The sequence below is a fragment of the Cervus elaphus genome, chromosome 15 (assembly GCF_910594005.1).
Source record: "Cervus elaphus chromosome 15, mCerEla1.1, whole genome shotgun sequence".
NCBI lineage: Eukaryota > Metazoa > Chordata > Mammalia > Artiodactyla > Cervidae > Cervus > Cervus elaphus.
Window position 1 is genome coordinate 64,748,918 of NC_057829.1, and position 17,793 is coordinate 64,766,710.

At 58.2% G+C, this 17,793-nt stretch overlaps 1 protein-coding gene across 12 annotated transcripts in view; it reads left to right on the forward strand.

Moving 5' to 3' along the window:
• Nucleotides 1–346: 346 nt before the first annotated feature.
• Nucleotides 347–17,793, forward strand: part of PAX2 (paired box 2) — a 90,221-nt gene continuing 72,774 nt past the window's right edge. For 7 of the 12 annotated variants that reach the window (XM_043926819.1, XM_043926813.1, XM_043926810.1 and 4 more), the window contains exons 1-4: nt 347–713; nt 11,225–11,335; nt 14,795–14,963; nt 15,695–15,892. In XM_043926819.1, coding sequence (XP_043782754.1) covers nt 689–713; nt 11,225–11,335; nt 14,795–14,963; nt 15,695–15,892 — 503 coding nt within the window. In that variant the 5' untranslated portion in view covers nt 347–688. Of the gene's footprint in view, nt 714–5,648; nt 5,667–7,938; nt 10,171–11,224; nt 11,336–14,794; nt 14,964–15,694; nt 15,893–17,793 lie in introns of those variants that run through there. The other 5 variants (XM_043926815.1, XM_043926811.1, XM_043926820.1 and 2 more) reach the window with 3 other exon arrangements.

The window sequence follows — 17,793 nt, forward strand, 5'->3', positions numbered from 1 at the left end:
TTTTTTAAAGGAAAGAAATTTCGGAGCAGGAGAGGCTTGTAAGGGATTTATCGAGCAGTTCCACAATGTATTGGCGACAGAGAGTGATTATGTCGCCCAAGAAAGTTGGGGTGCATTTGTAGGAATCTTGGAAACATGTACTGAGACTAAGGCGTGCGTGGCAGGCGGCGGAGCAAGTGCTGGTGGAGAAAGTGGCAGGGGGCGAGCGCTGAGCGTCGTGGAGAAGGGGAACGCACAAAGTTGGGGAGCGCATGAGAGTGAAGACGCCCCTGCGTGTAAGGCTGGAGACTGACGGGAGAGAGTGACAGCGAAGAAGAGGGGGGTGGGGTGAGAGGGTGTGCCGGCGTCTAGGCTGGGGATTCGGTCTCTGGGTGCCTGCGGCAGCGCGGCGGCGGCTTGCCTGCGGCGGGCTCGGGGCCGGGGTGCGTGTGCGCGCGTGTGCGCGGGGCGGAGAGCCTGGGGCTCCTGGGCGCGTGGCTGTGCCTCGGCTCGGCCGGCTGGGTGAGCGCGGGCGCGAGCGGAACGCACAGCCGAGGCGGCGGGCAGCCCAGGTTATCTGAGCCGCTCGGTCTTGGGTGACTGCGCCCAGATCTCAGGGCGGCGGCGGCAAAGGCGAGACGCGCTGTCGGGCCGCAGAGAAGCCGAGAAGCGAGACCCAGGCCCAGACGGCTGCGGCGGGGAGCAGAGCATGGAACAGCGCGCGGGCCGGGCAGGTAAGAGCGAGGAGGACCCTGAGGCGCCACAGGCAAGGGGGTGACTGAAACGCATGGGGGCGGCCAACTGAGGGACTCCACTTCTCTTTTATTTCTGGCGCTTGCCGGGCGGCGTGGCTGGGGACGGGGCCCCCCGGGGCCTCTTCCCCACCGCTGAGGCCTCCCGCCTTCTGTCCCAGTGTCCTCTAAACCAACGAAAAACTTTCCACCCAGAAAACGTGAGTTTTACAACTTCTCTTGGTCTCTTTGCAGAATCTGGCCTTTGCTCTCTTGCTGTGCGTTTAGGACTTGGTCTTTCCGCTTTGCTTTCCTTCGGTGTAGAAATATTTTACCCGACTTCCCCCAAGTTGGGAGCACTGGGAAGGCCTTAGTTTCTAGCGGGGATGGAGTGTGGGTGCATGTGCATGTGTGCTAGTGGTGGGGACAGACTGTGTGCACAAGTCTCTGTGCACGTGTGAGGGTCTTGTGTATTTCAGTATGAACCAGAGTGTAAGCACTGGAGTAGATAATGTGTATGGAGAGAAGGTTGCTCCCAAAATAAACAACTCCAGGGAGCCCTGGGACAGGAAGAGGGATGGCAGGCCCCAGGGGACCCGAGTAGGGAAGAGAATGAAGCTGCTTACCCAATGGGCTAAGGCAGTGGAAGGCTGTTCTCTCTCTTTTCCCTCCCCCAGGTGTGCCAACTCAGCTCTGTCTGCCCACTAGGTGTCCTGATGTAGCACAGGGGTGGGAAGCCAGGGACCCAAGTTTAGTTTCAGATTGCCGGGGAGGGAGAGGGTTGGATCAGGTTTCCAAGAGTTTTCAAATAATACCACAGAGGTCAAGGACTAACTCCAGACCTTTTTGCCTCACTCCTCTCCTTCTCCAAATCACCTTCTTCCTCTCCCTCCTCCCCACATCTACCAGCTCAAGCTCTAGTTCTTTCAATTGATTATCCACCCTCAGCACTGCCCTTCCTGTAGCTTCTTGGCCTAGTCCCTTGCCCACCTCCATTCCCTCTTGGGGGCCTTGTCCTCATTGGGGGAATTTGGGCCCCCAGGGGGAATTTGGGCCCCCAGGAGTGTCAACTGTGGCCTCTTGGGCTTTTAGGGATCTGGGCCACCCCTCCGCACCAGAGGTTTAAGTAGGGAGATCAATAGCAAACAGTTGTAATGATCTAATTAATTATGGCAAAATTAAAAGCGAGTACAAAATCAATCTCTGATGGTGTTGAAGATGGAATTCAATTGAGAGCCCATCTGTGCACCCCCTCGACCGTATAAATATGCAGCCCAAGGACAGACCTAATGGCTGGGCCTTCCTGGGAACCTCTCTCCCCCTTTCTTCCCCTCCTGCACAGAGCTTCTCTCTCCCTCTGTCTGAATCTATTTATTTTGCCTCCTACTGCCTCCTGCCCCCACCCCTCCTTCCTTCCCGGTCCTGTCTGCTCAGGCTCACGACACTCCCACTTTGCCATTTTCCCTCTTGGAAGGCGGCTCTCACTGCCTCGCAGGCCTGGGGTATGTGGACCTGGCTCCCAGTCCTTGCAAGTCTCCCGGAAGACACAGCCCGACCCACTCCCCAGCGCCTCGGGAAGGAGAAGGCAGAGCGGTGGGGGCATCCTTGGGCACCTCTCTGGGCCCTCATCTCAAGTTTCCTGGCGCTGGGGATACTCCACAAGAGGCGAGGGCGCTTACCCAGGGCCGCCTGCGCCTACCTGCATCTGCCCGACGATCCGTTCTCCCGGCGCGGTCGGCCCGGCGGCCGGGGAAGACCAGCTGCGCACAGCACTCCAATTTTCCCTTCCCTCCTTTCCCCGCTTTGGCCGACGCGGGGATCACATTCCCACCAGCCCAGCCGGGCCTTGGGGAAGGGTAGGAAGGAACTGCGGAGCAGGGCAGGAGGCAGGGCTGGGTCTGAGCACGGAAATGTTTCCCTTCCAAGGCGCCTTCACTCTTTTTTCACTGCCCCCCTCCGGTCCCTCGGCCCTCCCCTCTTTTTTGAACACTTCTGGCCGGGGCACAGCACAAACCAGGACTCTGCGTGCCCTAGAGGGCCCCCGGTCCCCTCTCAGACCCATACGGCTGGTTCAAAATTACGCGCAAGAGCGAGCGTGCCTGGCGGACGCCCTGGCTCAACCGCCGCAGACGGGTTTGCGAAGGATGCGGGTTTTATTTACCATCGCTGAGCCTGTCCGGAAACAGCGAAGACCACCAGAAAATAAGCGAGAGAAGGGGTAACTGAAAAGGATCGGCTACCAGGTCAATTGTGGTCTTTGGCCATCGACGCCTCTACTCTCAGAACCATAAAAATAAGTCCTTTATTTAATGACCTTCCTTTACTCCACTGGCCTGACCCAGCAGGTTCTCCGCCTCCCTGTCGCTGGTCCCCTGCCTCTCCCTCCCGCGGCTCTGGGCCCATGCTGAGTTCTCAGGGGTCTTTATGCCCTCCGAGACCCCTCCTACTCCCGCCGCCGGGCCCTCGGGGCCTGGGGGAGACACAGCCTGACGCCTCCTGCCCTCTTTTGCCAGGCCTCCTCACCCCGTTATTAATTGCTGTGTTGACCTGCAGGATTGATTGGCGGCCCCGCTGGAAGAGGCTGAGGAGGCCTTGGCCTCGGTGCAGCCTCGGCTGAGGGCAGAGAGGGGGGAGGAGGAGGTGCTGGGTATGGGTCATGAGCGCCTATCTCAGCCCCGCCTGGGACACAGCTGTTTGCCTAGGCGCTCACTCCACCCGCCTCATACATCTTTCACACCCTCACAACACACACTCACAGGATCCCTTCACCAAGAGGCGTTCAGCCCTCAGGGAGACACATCAGAAATTCTCCATAGATTTAGAAATTGAAAGGGGCTTCCTCCCTGCATCAGCTTCTTCTCTATCTTCGTTATCCGCAGGTCTTAAACTTCCCGACCAGCCTGTTCAGAGATAGCCGGAGTCAACTACTGGGACCTGAGCTTTTTTTCTGTCCGAAATTTATTTGCATCTCCCCCCCCCGCCCCTCCTCCCAGGAACAGTTGCAGAAAGTTAAGAAACAATCCTGGATGCGAGTAACCCTTAAAGTCTCAGACCAAAGTACTTTCTCTAGGAAGAGTCCGTGCCCCGACTCCAGAGGGATTTGGTTGAGCCTTTTTGCTTCAAGTTAGGTGGACGGACCGCTCTGGACCGCGCAGGATAGAGGGCGGAGGCTTGTGGCAGCCAGGGGTAGGGGTCTGACCCAAAGGCGAAGGCCCTCCCCTCTCCACCCCTCCCCCCTTCCTTAAGCCTTGTCGCGCGCGCGCACAGGCGCGCGCGCATACACAAACACACGACCCCACAGACACAGTAACACCCCGCTGCCCGATTCCAGGCCACAGGCCCTCCGGCTTGAAACCCAAGCGATAGTGAGCCCCCGGGACGTCCCACCTCCAGGGTGGGGTGGGCAAAGGCGACAGGGTCAGACGACCCTCGGCCAGTCCCCAAAGAGACCCCTTTTCCTTGGTACTCTCCCTGTCTCATCAGCCCTTCTCTCCCCACCGTGGTACCCTCTCCCCTCCGCTCCGGTCCTTTGTCTCCGGCCACTTAGCGGCGCCGAGCAGCCGGGCCCCTGCCTGGGCGGCTCTGCCCCTGGCTTCCCTGTTTGGCTGGCGGGGCTCCCCCTGTCTTCCTTACCCGCTCTCGGCTCTGGCGCGTTCTCCGCCTGCTCCTCACGTCCGCACAGCTGCTGGAAGAGGAGGCAGGGAGGGCGGGCGCGCCGCGGACGGATCCGAGAGAGTAGATTTGGTGCTTGCTGCAACTCGGGGAAAACTCACCCGCCCCTCTTCCACTATTCCTCAGCGCCTCGGAGCCGCGCGCCCTCGCCCGCGTTTGGCCCCTTCCTTTCCTTGAACGTTGGCGGTGGCTATTTCACTGCCCTGGTCTGCCCAGCATCTGAAGTTGCGTTCCCCCTGCCTGCACTCCGTTGCCTTTTGGCTTCCCGCATGCTGCCTTCTGTCCCCTTCCTCCGCAGCCCCCTTCCTGGCGGTGGCGGTGGAGGGTGTCGCTGGGGACGTCCGAGGTCCGCCGGCACAATCGCCCTTCACCAGCCAGGTCAGGCTCAGGGCTCAGGGCCTGGCTGAGAAGAGGGTTAATCATTATTCGCCACAGACCCTCAGCCTCACTGGGACTCTCTCACCCTGTGGGAGGAAGTGAAGAGGGCAGATGGCCAGGTGGGCACCTCGGCTTGGCACCAACCAGCCTCCTCGGCCCTTCCAGAGACACGTGCCTGCTCTGGTCCCTCAGCACCTTTCACATCCCTTTCTTTTCCTCCTCTCTCCCTTCTTCCACTCCTCCCCTTGGCCAGGCCTCTCCCCACCAGCTTATCTCCGCTCTGGCTTTTGGCAGGTTGACTGCAGGTCCTGGGAGGAACAACTTTCTTTGTTTGGAACCGAACTGGATGGAATTTCCTTACCCAAGTCTCCACCAGCGGGCCACTTCTTCCCAACCATTTTGGCCCAAAGGGGACCACGCCCGAGGCCACACTTAACCTGGGCTGTTGGAGGGGGGGTGGTATTTAACTGATCCTCTGGCAGTTGCAGTGGGGAGAGGGGTGCAGGAAGAAGTGGGAATGGAAGAAAGGCAGAGGGGGAAAAGTAGAGTGATGAACATGGCCAAGGGTGCATTATAACAACGGAAAGAAAAAAGTCTGAAAGGGAGGAACACAGAAAGGAAAGCAGTGAGGAATCCTCTTTACCTTTATAGGGTAGAAGTTGGGTGAGAAACATCACACCCTGCCCTACCTGAGTGCCTAAATCCCCCTCTTCCCTATTTGTTCAGAAAGTTAGGCACTTATTCCTCAATCTACTGTAGACATGTTTGGTTTTTAAAATGCTTTCCTATTGGTTAGCTTCATGGAGAAGCAAGACAGGTGGAATTATCCCTATTTTACAGGCAAGAAAACAGAGGCTCAGAGAGGCAGAGGGACTGTGCCCCTGGAAGCTATTGCTCCTTCCCTGGGTGAGTGGTCCTTCAGCTGTGCAGAGGTCTAGAAGCAGGGGGGAGGGCAGGCTGTGTCCTGGAGTGCTAGAGCCTCACTGGGCCTCCTGTGCCCCCCCTCACCGTCTTCTAGCTTGTTCTCTGTTGGACAGAATTCATTACCTTACCTTCTACCCTATAGCCTTGCTGGCCCAGTTTCTCCTGGCTTGACAGTTTTTGTGGGTTTTTTTTTCCAGCTCCCTAGTCTGGTGGCCCACTGGCGGCAGCCACCTGGCAGGCCCGTGCCGCTAAGAGGCCGCTTTGGTGGCCAAGTGGCTTGCATTGTCGTTTCTCGTCAAAGGGACTGTGAAGGGCCGGCAGGTCGCTAGGACCTCTTGTGAGGAGAAGCCGGGTTAAAGGAGGAGGGGCCGGGGAGGATAAAGGCGCAGCACGTGCGCCCGGCCTCCACAGGACCAACAGACAGAGCGGGCGGGGCCAGCCGGGAGTCAGGCCCCCCGGGCTTCACGCAGGGAGCCCAAATATTGGGAACAAAAGCGGGGAAAGAAGAGTGAGAGCAGGAGGGAGGGAGGGAGCAAGGGAGGGAGCGAGGAAGCAGAAATTAGGGGGTCTTAGATGAAAAAAAAAAGAAAGTAGCTTTAGGGGGAATGTGCCGTGGAGTGTGAAATTGCAGCCCATGGTGCTCCATATTGTACCAGAAGCTCTTCCAAAAAAAAAAAAAAAAAAAAACCATCCTCCAACGTGACCAGAGGGCTAGGAAGGGGGAGGGGCGGGGAGAGAAGCGGGTGGAGGAGGAGAAAGGGTCCGGCCGGAGCCGGTCAGGGCGAGCTGGAGTGGGGCCCGAGTGCGTGGGCCGCGGCTTGGGACCTGGTCCCAGAGAGGATGAGCCCCAGGGGCACCCCGGGACCCTGCGGGCCAGTGGACCTTGGCTGTCCAAGACTTAGATTGTCAGTCGAACTTTTTTTTTCCTGTAATTTTGTTTTCTGGTGGTGGTGACTTCCAAAACTAGGAATAATTCTGAAAAGGAGCTTGGCTGTGGAGCTGATGCTCTGCTCCACCCTTCTCTGTCTCTTCCCTCCTCTGTTTTCGCTTTTCTTCCCTTTGGACTCGTTTTTTTTTCCCCCTTGGTTCTAAACAGCTTTCCCCGCCTTGAACTTTAATGCATTAATTTGGTCCGCACTGTGGGGAGCATTTCCTAGGGAGATACATTTAATTTCGGAATTTCTAATCCCCTCACTCAGAGCCCCAGCCCTGGCTCCCCTTGCTGCTCCCCGGGAGGTGGAAGGAGTGGAAGGAGGAAGGCTGGCCGAGGTGTCCAGGAGGGCCATGACTGAGACGCTGCCTGGGCCCCCACCAACCCCTCCCCTCAGAGGCCCAGCCACCTTCCCCAACTGCTCCAGGCCAGGCATCTGGGCCCTGGGTCAGGGCCCCGCCTGCAGAGGGTAGGCAGCCAACCCTCAGCCTTTCTTCGCCAGGGCAGAAAGCACTGGGCCAGACTAGGGAGTTCAGTCCATGAAATTACATGCGAAACGTGAAAAGGAGCCGAAGGATCGTGTAGGGAGAGGGTGCAATTAGGGGTAGTGGACAGGGTTTTGAGCACTTCAGTTCAAGCACAGTCTGCCCAGAAATGCATCTGGGAGCTCTGGGTGCTAGTTGCCCTTGGCTTGGGGTGCCTTTGCATATGTATACTGTGGGGGAGGAGAGAGAAGCTCAGTGGACACCGTAGCCTCGCGGACACCTACACCCGGCAGAGCAGGCAGGAGACAGCCGGAGAGCCAGGCGGCCAGTGCTCCTCAGCGAGGAAGGAGGCAAGGGTGGGGGCACCAGGCGCCAGGCGAGCCTGGCAGGGAAGGGAGCAGAGAAGGTGAAGGAGCGGAGATCCACAAGGAAGATTTATTGGGCAGATCAGATGCACAGAGGCGGCTAATGAAGCAAATCCCGAGATGGGTATCAGAGCAACTCCCCAAAAGTTTATTTGCCTTTAAATTTCCGCAGGGAGGCGGGCGCCTTGTTTGAAGTGTAAATGCCCCTAGGTTGGGGGTGGAAGGGCCGCTTTGAAAACACCAGAGAGAAAAGGTTCATTTAGAGGCAGACGGGAAAAGCAACCAACCCTGACAGGTCGGAGCCCGGGTTGTGTTTGGGGTTGGGTTGTTTTCTTTCTTTTTCTTTCTTTTCCTCTTCTTTCTTCTTTCCTTTTTTTCCTTTCTGACTCCCCCCCCCCCCACTAAGACTGTAGAAGAAGAAAGGGGAGAACAGGAAAGAGAAGATCAGAGGGAGAGACCAGCGCCTCTGGAGAGAAATCTGTGCCAGCCCCTCAGCCTGGAGCCCTGGGAGAAGTCCAGGGCTTGACTAAAAGGGTTTCTAATCATCATGGAATATTGCTCTTTGGTTTTCTAGGCTCTTGAATGGGCTGGAGCCAAAAAGGAAGCTGCCAGGGGCTGGCTTGGTAGGAGGGTGAATGTCCAGCTGGTGTAGTGCAGGGAAAAGTGTCTCAGGAGCAGGGCGAGTGGGGTTCTGGAGTCTCAGGGACTACCTGGGAACTGGACTGTCATGGAAGGCTCTTCACTTCTCAGGGGGTACATGTCAAGTATAGGTGTGTGAGCGCAACTTCCAGCACACTTTGTGCACTGTCTCTGTCTTTACAAGAGAAGAAAATCCCTCTTCCTTGGTATGTAAAAAAAGCCTGTTGTCTGCACCCAGACTTCTTCATAGTATGTGTAACCTAAGGATATGTCTGGCTGATTCTAGAAAAATCTGAGTCTCTGTGCAGACAGGGGTGCTGTCCACTGTCCAGTTTTTCCAAGAGTTCAGACTCCCTACGACAACTTCCTAGACCAACATAAGGAGCAAAGGGGCAAAGGGCTCCTTTAGTATTAAGCTCCTTCTCAGTAAAGAAGACCCTTCCTCCATGCGGGGGCGGGGGGGGGGGCTCATCTCAATTGTGACTTAATTACCTCCCTGAAAGAAGCCCGAGGCTGTACCAGCTATCACCCGAGAGCCCCTTGCTCCCAGGCCCGAGAGCCATTCCCTTTAGGCTGCCTGGAACGGTTTTCCTTTCTCGCTCCCCACACCAAGTTAGTGCGTGTTCGTGGGGCTGTGAGGCCAAAGGAAACCCAGGAGCGCCATCTGCAGGTCTCGAGAGGAAGAGACTGACCTTCGGGGCTGGACCCTGGGTCTTTCATCTCGCGCCCGAGGGAACCAGCTGGGCCGCCCAAGGGAAGTGGGGCTGAGGGCTGGGAAGGAGGGTGCAGGCGGGGAGCGGACTTTTCCTTCCAGAAGTTACTCCGCAAGTGGATTAAACGAACTGGGCTCCGGAGGATCCAGGAAGGAGAGGAAATGCCAGGATCCCAGCAGATTGACCTCCTAAAGAGTGGGGAGCTTGAAAGCCTGTCGGTCTGGACCTGGCCCGAACCGGCGCGAGGATGAAGGGAGCTCTGAAAACCCCCGTGCAAGAGGCCCTATAGGAGTTTCCTCCTACCTGAGTCGGAGCGGGGGGGTGGGGGGGACCGCCGCCTTCGGCCCCGGACCTAGCTGCAGCCTAGGTTTCCGGACAGAGGGACAGCGGCGCGAGTCCGCGGCTCTTCTGCAGGCGCCAGGGTCAGCAGGCAGGGCCAGAGTTGCCTCGAGTACCGGCTGCAAGAGCGCATCGCGGGCTTTCCTAAGCCGCCCTTTCGCAGACCCAGGAAGGTGGGGGGTGCGGAGGGAGCGAAGGAGGGAGAGAGTTAAAACATCAGCTGAAGTGCCAAGATGATTTATGAGAGGAGGGAAAATATTTCATAAAGATCTCCCGGATATTCTGTACTTAACCAGTTAGGAGACAAAGGGCTTCTCCTGCCTGGTGCGTGCGAGAGCTAACCTGAGCGAGCGAGCGAGGGAGCGAGTGCGGACGAGGGCTGCGGCGGCTGGGCCGGCGGCGCCGGCAGGAGCGGGGCCGGGTCGAGCGCGCAGCGCCTCCTGCGCTGGCTCTGGATCCGGCGAGCTGGCAGCGGGCGGCGCTCAGCCTCGTTCGCAGCCACTTCTCCCCAGCCGGGGAGAGCGAAGCGAGCCTCGGTCTCCCGCCTCCGCTGCCGCCAGCAACCGGTCGTTCTGCACTGTCTCCCCAAGTCCCCTCCCCGGTCACCCGAGGGTCCAGGAGCCAAGTCCCCGGGTTCTCGCACCGTCCGTTGGGTCCCACTGAGGCAGGTGGGTCCCCCCCGGAGGTCTCCAGCTCGATTCTACACCGAGCGTTTTGCACTGTCCAGACCCCTTTAGGCAAGGGGACGAGGGAAGCCTTGCACGCAGCCGCGCGTGGACGGGAGAGGACAAATTGCCGGACACTTTGCCCCGGAATGAGAATTGGGGGTGTGTGGGTGGGGAGGTACCTCAGGAGGGACAGGCGAAAGGGAAGGACCAGAGAGAGGAAGGAAGAACCAGGAGGAACGGAAGGGAACTCAGCTGAGAGTAGCGGGGGGAAACAGGACTAGGGATGCGGACCGAGCTGGGGTCTCCGTGGCTCATGCGGGCACTGGACGGTGGATGGCAGGGCTGGGTGAGTTGGGACTTCGAGCCGGATTCGGAGCGTGGCACGCTCTGCGGTCCTCTGTCGTTGCCTGAATATTCATTAGACTGGCCGCCCTTTATCCTTATCTAACGTTTATCTTATCGGCGAGTTTCGTTTCTCAGTGTAGTTTTAATCCCAGGCTCCCCTTCCCCCTCCCCCTGGCCCACTCCCCTCCCTCCCTCTTCCTTCGCCCGCTGCTCCCTCCCTCCCTCCTGTTTCCCCCTCTCCTGCCCTCCCCTCGCCGGCACCGGAGTGACAGGCGCGGGGCCCTCCTCGCCGAAGCTCCGGGCTCCGGCGCTGGCGAATCACAGAGTGGTGGAATCTATTGCCTTTGTCTGACAAGTCATCCATCTCCCAGCGCGGGGAGGGGGAGGGGGTCTGGAGGGGGCTTTGCAGCTTTTAGAGAGAGACACACCGGGAGCCCAGGCTCCAGTCTGCGGCCGAGTCTTCACGCAAACACAACCCACCTGGGGCCAGTCCAGTGCTGCCGGCGTCGTTCGGCTCCCTCCCTCCCTCCCGGCCCTTCGGCCGCGGCGGCGCGCGCCAGCCTTTTCCGGGGGCGGGGGCCCGGCTCGCGCTCTCCCCTCCCGAAGGCGCCGGCTCGGACATCCCGAGGATTGCTACTTCTTTGCCAACTTCTTCAACTCACCGGCACTTGGAGCGGCCCAGCTCCCCGCCCAGCGCCCTCGGGCCGCCCCTGCTCCTCGCCCACTCCCGACTGCCGCCTCTGGATGACCGGGTTCCAGGGGAGCTGAGCGAGCCGTCTCCCCGCCCAGTCTCAGCCCTGGCCGCGGCTGCCGCGCGCGCCATGCGCCCCCAGGTCCCCCCGGCCCGGCTTGCCGCCCCGGGGCCGTTCTGCTGACCGCTCAGCCCCGCGCCCCGACGGTGGCAAGTTGCGGCCGCTGCGGCTGCGAGCTCCGATCGGCCCGGGAGGAGTCCCCGCGGGGAGCGCAGCGCAGAGCCCCCCGCTCTCGAGCGCCGGGTCGCAGCCGGGCGCCCACTCACCCTCCCTCCCCCACCGTCCCTCCCTTTTCTCCTCAAGTCCTGAAGTTGAGTTTGAGAGGCGACACGGCGGCGGCGGCCGCGCTGCTCCCGCTCCTCTGCCTCCCCATGGATATGCACTGCAAAGCAGACCCCTTCTCCGCGATGCACCGTGAGTACCGGCGCCCGGCTCCTGTCCCAGCTCGGGGCTCCCCGTCCCACCCTACTCAGTCCGGTCCTGTCCTGAGGCGGCTCTGGCCCCTTATGCTCAGATCCCATCTTGGAGGGCACCCTGGCTTCTCCTGGTACCCCCTTTTCGTTCTTCATCTTTCTCCCATTTCTCGGTTTATCTAAAGACCCTTCTCTTCCTTCTGCCTTATGTCACTCATATTTCTCCTACTACCTGCCTTCCTACCTCCCTGGTGCCCATCCTTTCTTCTTTCCTTCCACCTGCTTCTTCTTAAATAGTGGATCCACAGCCTATGACCCTGGCTCCAGCCACCTTTCCCCTGGCCACCCTCTTGCCTGGGGCTGGGAGACTAATGGGCAGGCAGTTTTTAGGGTTTTGTGTTATGTTTACTTATTTTCTGTTTGCCTCCCCCATCCTTCCTCCTCTCATCTGTATCTTTCTCGAACTTAGAGTGTGGTTGTCTAGAAGAAGACTCCCCACACAGGCAGCCTCAGTGTCAGGACAATCAGGCAGAAGAGCCTGGGGGTGGGGTGCCCCCTTCTGACCCTCAGCTCCCAGCTTCTCCTGGCCCTACCAGCCCAGGCAAGGCTTCATGTGGGCTGGTTTGAAATACTTCCTTCCTCTTCTTTTCTTTCTTGCCTTCCATCCTACTTCCCCTCTGGTGTCCTGGAGTTGGGAGTCTGAGATTGGCCGGACGTGGTGGTCATCTTTCTCTGCCTTTCCTGGGGAGATGCTCTAAAAACAAAGAGGGGTTCCAAGGAGAAATCGAAGTCAGCGATATATCACACAGAAAAGCCTTCCAGGTGGTCCCAAAGCTTTGCTCTGCTTCTAATTCTAGAGGCTCCTTGCCAGTCTCCCAATCGCTAGTAAGGATGATCCAGCCAGTAACCTGGCCAGGGGATCAGAAAAGAGGGAGAAAAGGAGGTGGGAAGAACAAAAGGAAGGCAAATGCCAAAGCTGGGGAGAAAGGAGAGAGAAACCCAAACCAGAGCTAAGAAAGAAGAGCAAGAAAACAGAAAAAGAAATGTTACAGGAAAAAAAGAGAAGGGGGAAAATAAATTTAAAATAGGAAAGGAGGACTATTTAAATTAAATTTGAATTTATCTAATTCTTGTCATGTCTTTAGCTTGGAAAACAATTCAGAGATTTTTTTTTTTTGCAGGCTTTTTTCCCTCCAAAGGTAAATAGATTCTAAATAGAAAACTTTTCTGTAGATTAATAATCAATCAAGGATGATTTGTAACTTTTCACACGGAAACTTTTTAGAGCTGGCTTGGATCTGTGCTTTGGACAAGAGAGCCCAGGAGGGAGGGAGAGCTGCATTTTTCTCTAAACATTTATTTAGCATATATATGTAATGTATGCTTTAAAAAGTACTCCTGGGATAAAATATACTTCCCTAAATAATTTCCAAGCATACACAGGAAATCCGAGCCAGAGACCTCCGGCTGCCGCCGGTTTGTGCGAGCCGAGCCTGAAACCCTGTCTCCTTTTCGGAGGGAGTGGAACCGGGTACCACACCGTCTTCGCCCAGCCAGCCGGCCTCCTGGCCCCGCAGCCTCTGCTCTTTCTCTCCTCTCTCGCCGATTCCGCGGGGGATTTGCCGAGTCCTGGCCGCCCACTGGGTACCACTTTGAAGCCCAGAGGGGAGCAAGGCGAGTCGAAGGTGGTCGAAGGAAGGGCGAGACCGCGGCGCGGGCTAGCCGGCCGGCAGCGGCAGCCAGAGTCAGCGCCGGCGGCGGCGGTGGCGCAGTCTAGGCCCGACTCAGCACCGGCCCTCGGCCCCAGCCCTGGACTCCCGCCGTACCCCCTTTCTTTCCCGACCCCTTAGATTGGGGTCGAGGGGCTGGGCCCGGAGCCCGGGGAGGCTGAATTATTCATCTTTAATCTGCCCGCAGCTGCCGCCTTTTCATACCGGTAACGCGAGTTCTCCCGGGGCCTAAATTATTGATGGTCGGGTTTGGAGGGAGGGGAGGGTGAGGAGTGGGGCTGAAGGTAGGGAGCCTAGCATGGGTGAGGGGTAGGATAGGAGGCTTCGGCTTCCCCCAGCCTGGAGATCGGCGGCCTCTCCCCAGAGGTTTAGCCGGCCCCTATTCTCAGCCCCCCAAGAAGGGGACGGGAGAGCAGCGAGCCGGGTGCAGGTGTCCCCGCTTTCTCCGAAAGTCGCCAGAGGCTAGCAGGACAGGGCTGCAGGCTGTTGGTCCGGTCAGGTCGGACTCTGCCGCTACCACTCTCTGCTTGGATTGTTCAGTAACTGCGACTGCGTGTTGATGGCTCTGGGTGCAGGATTTCTAGACTGCTGTGAGTCAGGGAGAATGGGGCGCCAGGCAGCACCTTCAGGCCTGGCATCCGGCGACCACTATGGCTCCGAGGTTGGGCGCCTGCAGCAGCAGTCAGGTTGGAGACCCAGCAGCCTCCTCTTGCCCAGGAGAGCAAACGCCCTTGCTGTCCCCTTTCCTGAGTGGCCGCGGAGGTCTAAAAGGTCAGAGGGATGCGAGCTGGCTGAGGCTGGTTGCACAGGGTGCCCTGTGAACCTTGAGCCCACCTAGGCGACCTGTACCATGCGTCCTGGGTGAGGCGGTGGGTCCCCAGCCTGGCGCAGCGCGGCAGGCGGATGAACCCAAGCAGTTTGCATTCTGTGGTTGCTGGCGGGCACCTCGCCGCTCTCCACTGCCTCCCTGTCTCGGAGCGCAGCAGACTCTGAGCCCTGGCCTCTCCAGCCTAGCCTCTTCCCTCCTTCAGTTGGCTTTCTTTAAACTTTAAACCCTAGGCGGGGCGGGGGGGGGGGTATGGCTCCCCAAATACCTAAAGATAGAAAACATAAAGGAAAGAAAAACTCCCCGTCAAAAAAAAAAAAAAATCACAACAAAAACACGGGGAAAGATGTAGGAAGACTCCAATTCCAAATAAATACAAGGAAAGAGGTAGGGAGCAGAGGGAAGAATGTAAGGGACTTAGCTCCTCTCCTACCCAACACCCCAAAATCATCCACTTTCAAGCACGCTCCGACAACTCCCTCTCGCCTGTGGCTCAGGCGGGATTCCGCACCGTCCTCCCCCGGCCCTCTCTTGCCTACATTCTTTCCTGCCGGCGTTAATTCCCACTTGGCTGTTTTTCTCCCCTTCTTCCCCTTTTCCCCGCTCTTGCCCCGCTGCCCATCCCATCTTCACTTTCTCCCTGGCGTCGTACCGGTTTTCGAGTCGCGCGTCCTTTCCCAGCCCTCCGCCCAGCCTCTGCACTTCCGCGTCTCTCCAGCCCTGCGGCTCCCGGTCCCTAATCCTCTGCGTTGTGGTCGGCGGCTGCCATTCGCCCGCGAGCCCAGGAACAGGCCCTTCCGCCCTGCCTGCTCCCTTCGCACATCCTGGGCCGCGCGCGGGCCCTGACTAATGGCCGGTCCCTGCTGTGTGTGGGGTGTTGTGTCTTTTTCTTGTCTCTCCCCAGCAGGGCACGGGGGTGTGAACCAGCTCGGGGGGGTGTTTGTGAACGGCAGGCCCCTGCCCGACGTGGTGAGGCAGCGCATCGTGGAGCTGGCCCACCAGGGTGTGCGGCCCTGCGACATCTCCCGGCAGCTGCGGGTCAGCCACGGCTGTGTCAGCAAAATCCTGGGCAGGTGAGGGTCGCGGAGCCGCCCCTGGGAGATGCCCCCGTCTGCTTCACGGGCTGGACAGCCCTGGGTCTCCAGCCAAGGGCTTGGCTAAAAGTGCAAGTCGCTAGCGGGCGTGGGAGATCCCTGACTGGGGCTATCTGGAGAGCGGCTCCTTTTGGCAAGGGCACGCAGGTGGTGACTGCGGCCCCAGAAGCGCAGTCCAGCGCGCTTGCCAGGCTCCAGCGTCCTCCCTGGGAGAGAGCCGGATTCCTGTCTTCAGAAACGGAAGGACAGCTCTTCTCTTTGGAAGGGAGGGTTGGAGGAATAGGGTGAAGGTAAAGATGGGTGCCCGGAGAAGAGAAGAATCAGCTTGAGAGGCGCAAGGTTAGTCCTGGTTCCCACAGGGGCCCTGTGCTCAGTGGGAATGGGCGGGAGGCCTCCAAGTGCCGTTCCTCCCGCTCTTCTCAAATGAAAGGCCAGGCTTCCACACCCCAGTCGCCTATTGCAGCTGCTGGGCGCACAGCCTTTGGTAAGACCACCTTCCGGGAGAGAGTGTCCCTGTTGTCCCTGCCCTCACCCTCTGATGTATCCCTGCCTTAGCCGAGTGGCTCTGGATGCCCGCTCAGACAGGCTGGGTCTTTTCCCTCTGCACCACCGCCTCTGGCGGGAGAGTGGCTCAGCGGCTCCGGAGCCTGCAGTCCCCACTCTCTGCCACCGCCTGCTTCTCACTGACCCTGCTGGCTTTCCCCGCGCAGGTACTACGAGACTGGCAGCATCAAACCTGGAGTGATCGGCGGCTCCAAGCCGAAAGTGGCAACACCCAAAGTTGTGGACAAGATTGCTGAATACAAGCGACAGAACCCAACTATGTTTGCCTGGGAGATCCGGGACCGGCTTCTGGCGGAGGGCATCTGTGACAACGACACAGTGCCCAGCGTCTCTTCCATCAACAGGTGAGTAAGCCATGCTGGGCTGCAGGGTGGGGCTCCAGCTCCCAGCTCCCGAGCACCAGAGTTTCTCCCAGCTCCAGCTCCGTTCTTCCTCCAGCCTCTGCGTGCCCTTGCTCCTAGGCCCCCAGGTCCTTTGGGCAGGGAGAGGGGACCTGGGAGGCAGAGAGACAGACAGACAGACAGGGCTGTCTCCAGCTCAGGACTGGGTATTCCCTGCCAGGCTTCTCCCGCTGGCGTCCTGGAAATGAATCCAAGTGTTTGTGGTAATTAAGACTCCAAGATTACGCGCCTCAGTCGGTATCTAGAGACAATCACAGCCCACAGCCGAAGCCTTTAAAATGACCAGTGTCCTATTCATAGCCTCTAAACAGACTTCCCTTTCTAAAGGCATGCTCCCTTCCCCGGGGCAGCCACCTGTCCTGGCTCCTCACCTCCCCACCCCCCACCCCATCATCTCTGCTGACTCCTATAAAGGTGGCCTTCCTGGGAGCCCAGGCCTTGCTAGCCAGCTCCACACAAATTTCTGGCCTACTAGCACCAGTATCCAGGCCTGTAGAGCAAACACCAACGACCAGCCACCCACTGGCAGGGAGCAGAGAAGCTAGACAAGGAATGGGATGCCAAGTCAGGATGGAGAACTCTGGACTCTGAGGCTGAACCTCAGGAGGTGCCTCCAACCACCTAGAGTCCCTGTGTCCAGGCCTGAGGCTACACTGATGACAGGTTCAGGCACAGGGTGACAACTGAGGCTGGAGTCAGCTCAACATACAGTGGCACCAGGTAGTCTCCCAATCTTCGAGCCACTCCAGTGTGCTCTCCAGGACACGTGCACACCACATATGTACCACCCCACCCAGGCCAGTGTATACATGTGGCAGGTATAGCACATAACAGGGGCACTTGGAGATGGGGACCCAGGATGGCTTTCCCATCACAGAACTGCGCAACCTGACATCAGCAGAGACCCTGTGCAAATTCCAGACAGCCTTGGCCAGCTTTTCAACCCCTGCCCCTTGCATTTTAAGGCAAATCCCCAAATGAGAAGAAGGCTGAGGGTTTCATACCTGTGTTTTTCTTTACACTCTTCATAGGCTCATTATCAGAGCAACTAATAATTCAGCTGGTGCCTTTTTCTGAAACTGGCATCACGTATCAAGGTTCTTTTTTTTTTTTTTAATATTTTGCAAATGATATGGAATTATCCCAAATCATCCTGAAAACAGCAGGTAAAATTAGCTGGTAGAATGTACCTTGGCTAAAGAAGATTCCCTCTGCCACACTCGTGCTGTAACGTACTGCGAGGCGACCCCAGAAATTATCCCACTGTGTGCCATCTGTATTAAAATGGTTATTCAGTTATGAACAGGGTAACATAATACTGATCAGCTAATTATACACCCTCCGAAAACCCTCCAGCTCCCTGGGCCTGGCTCAGCTAGGTATTGAGAGCATAGCAGTTTGACATTCAGACACCTTCCAAAGGAGCTGGAGAAAGACTGGGCCCTCCCCCCTCCACCACCACCTGCATTGGGAGAGGAATGAATCTTTCGCATTTAAAAGTCAGTGGAGGAGGCTGGGGAAGCTCTGGGGCTCAGGCAGGAGTGGGAAGGGGACAAAGCAATGTCTCCTCTCAACCTCTAGGCTGGTTGCTGGTCTGGGGATTGGGTTTGAACTGAGGTCTTGGGAAGAGAGAAGCCCTGCTGAGGAGCAGTGTTGCTGGGACTGGGTGCTGGTGTTCTGGAACAATCTTGTTGTGATAGGATTTGCAAGCCTTTGGAGGAGCTCAAGATATGTTTGGGCAAAGCAATGTGCTTCGCTTTGGGGGCATGGAAGACTGGGACAGTCAGTGCAGGTGTGGTGGCAGCACCCCTTGCCTAGAACCCCTTCTTCCCCCCTGTCCCCAC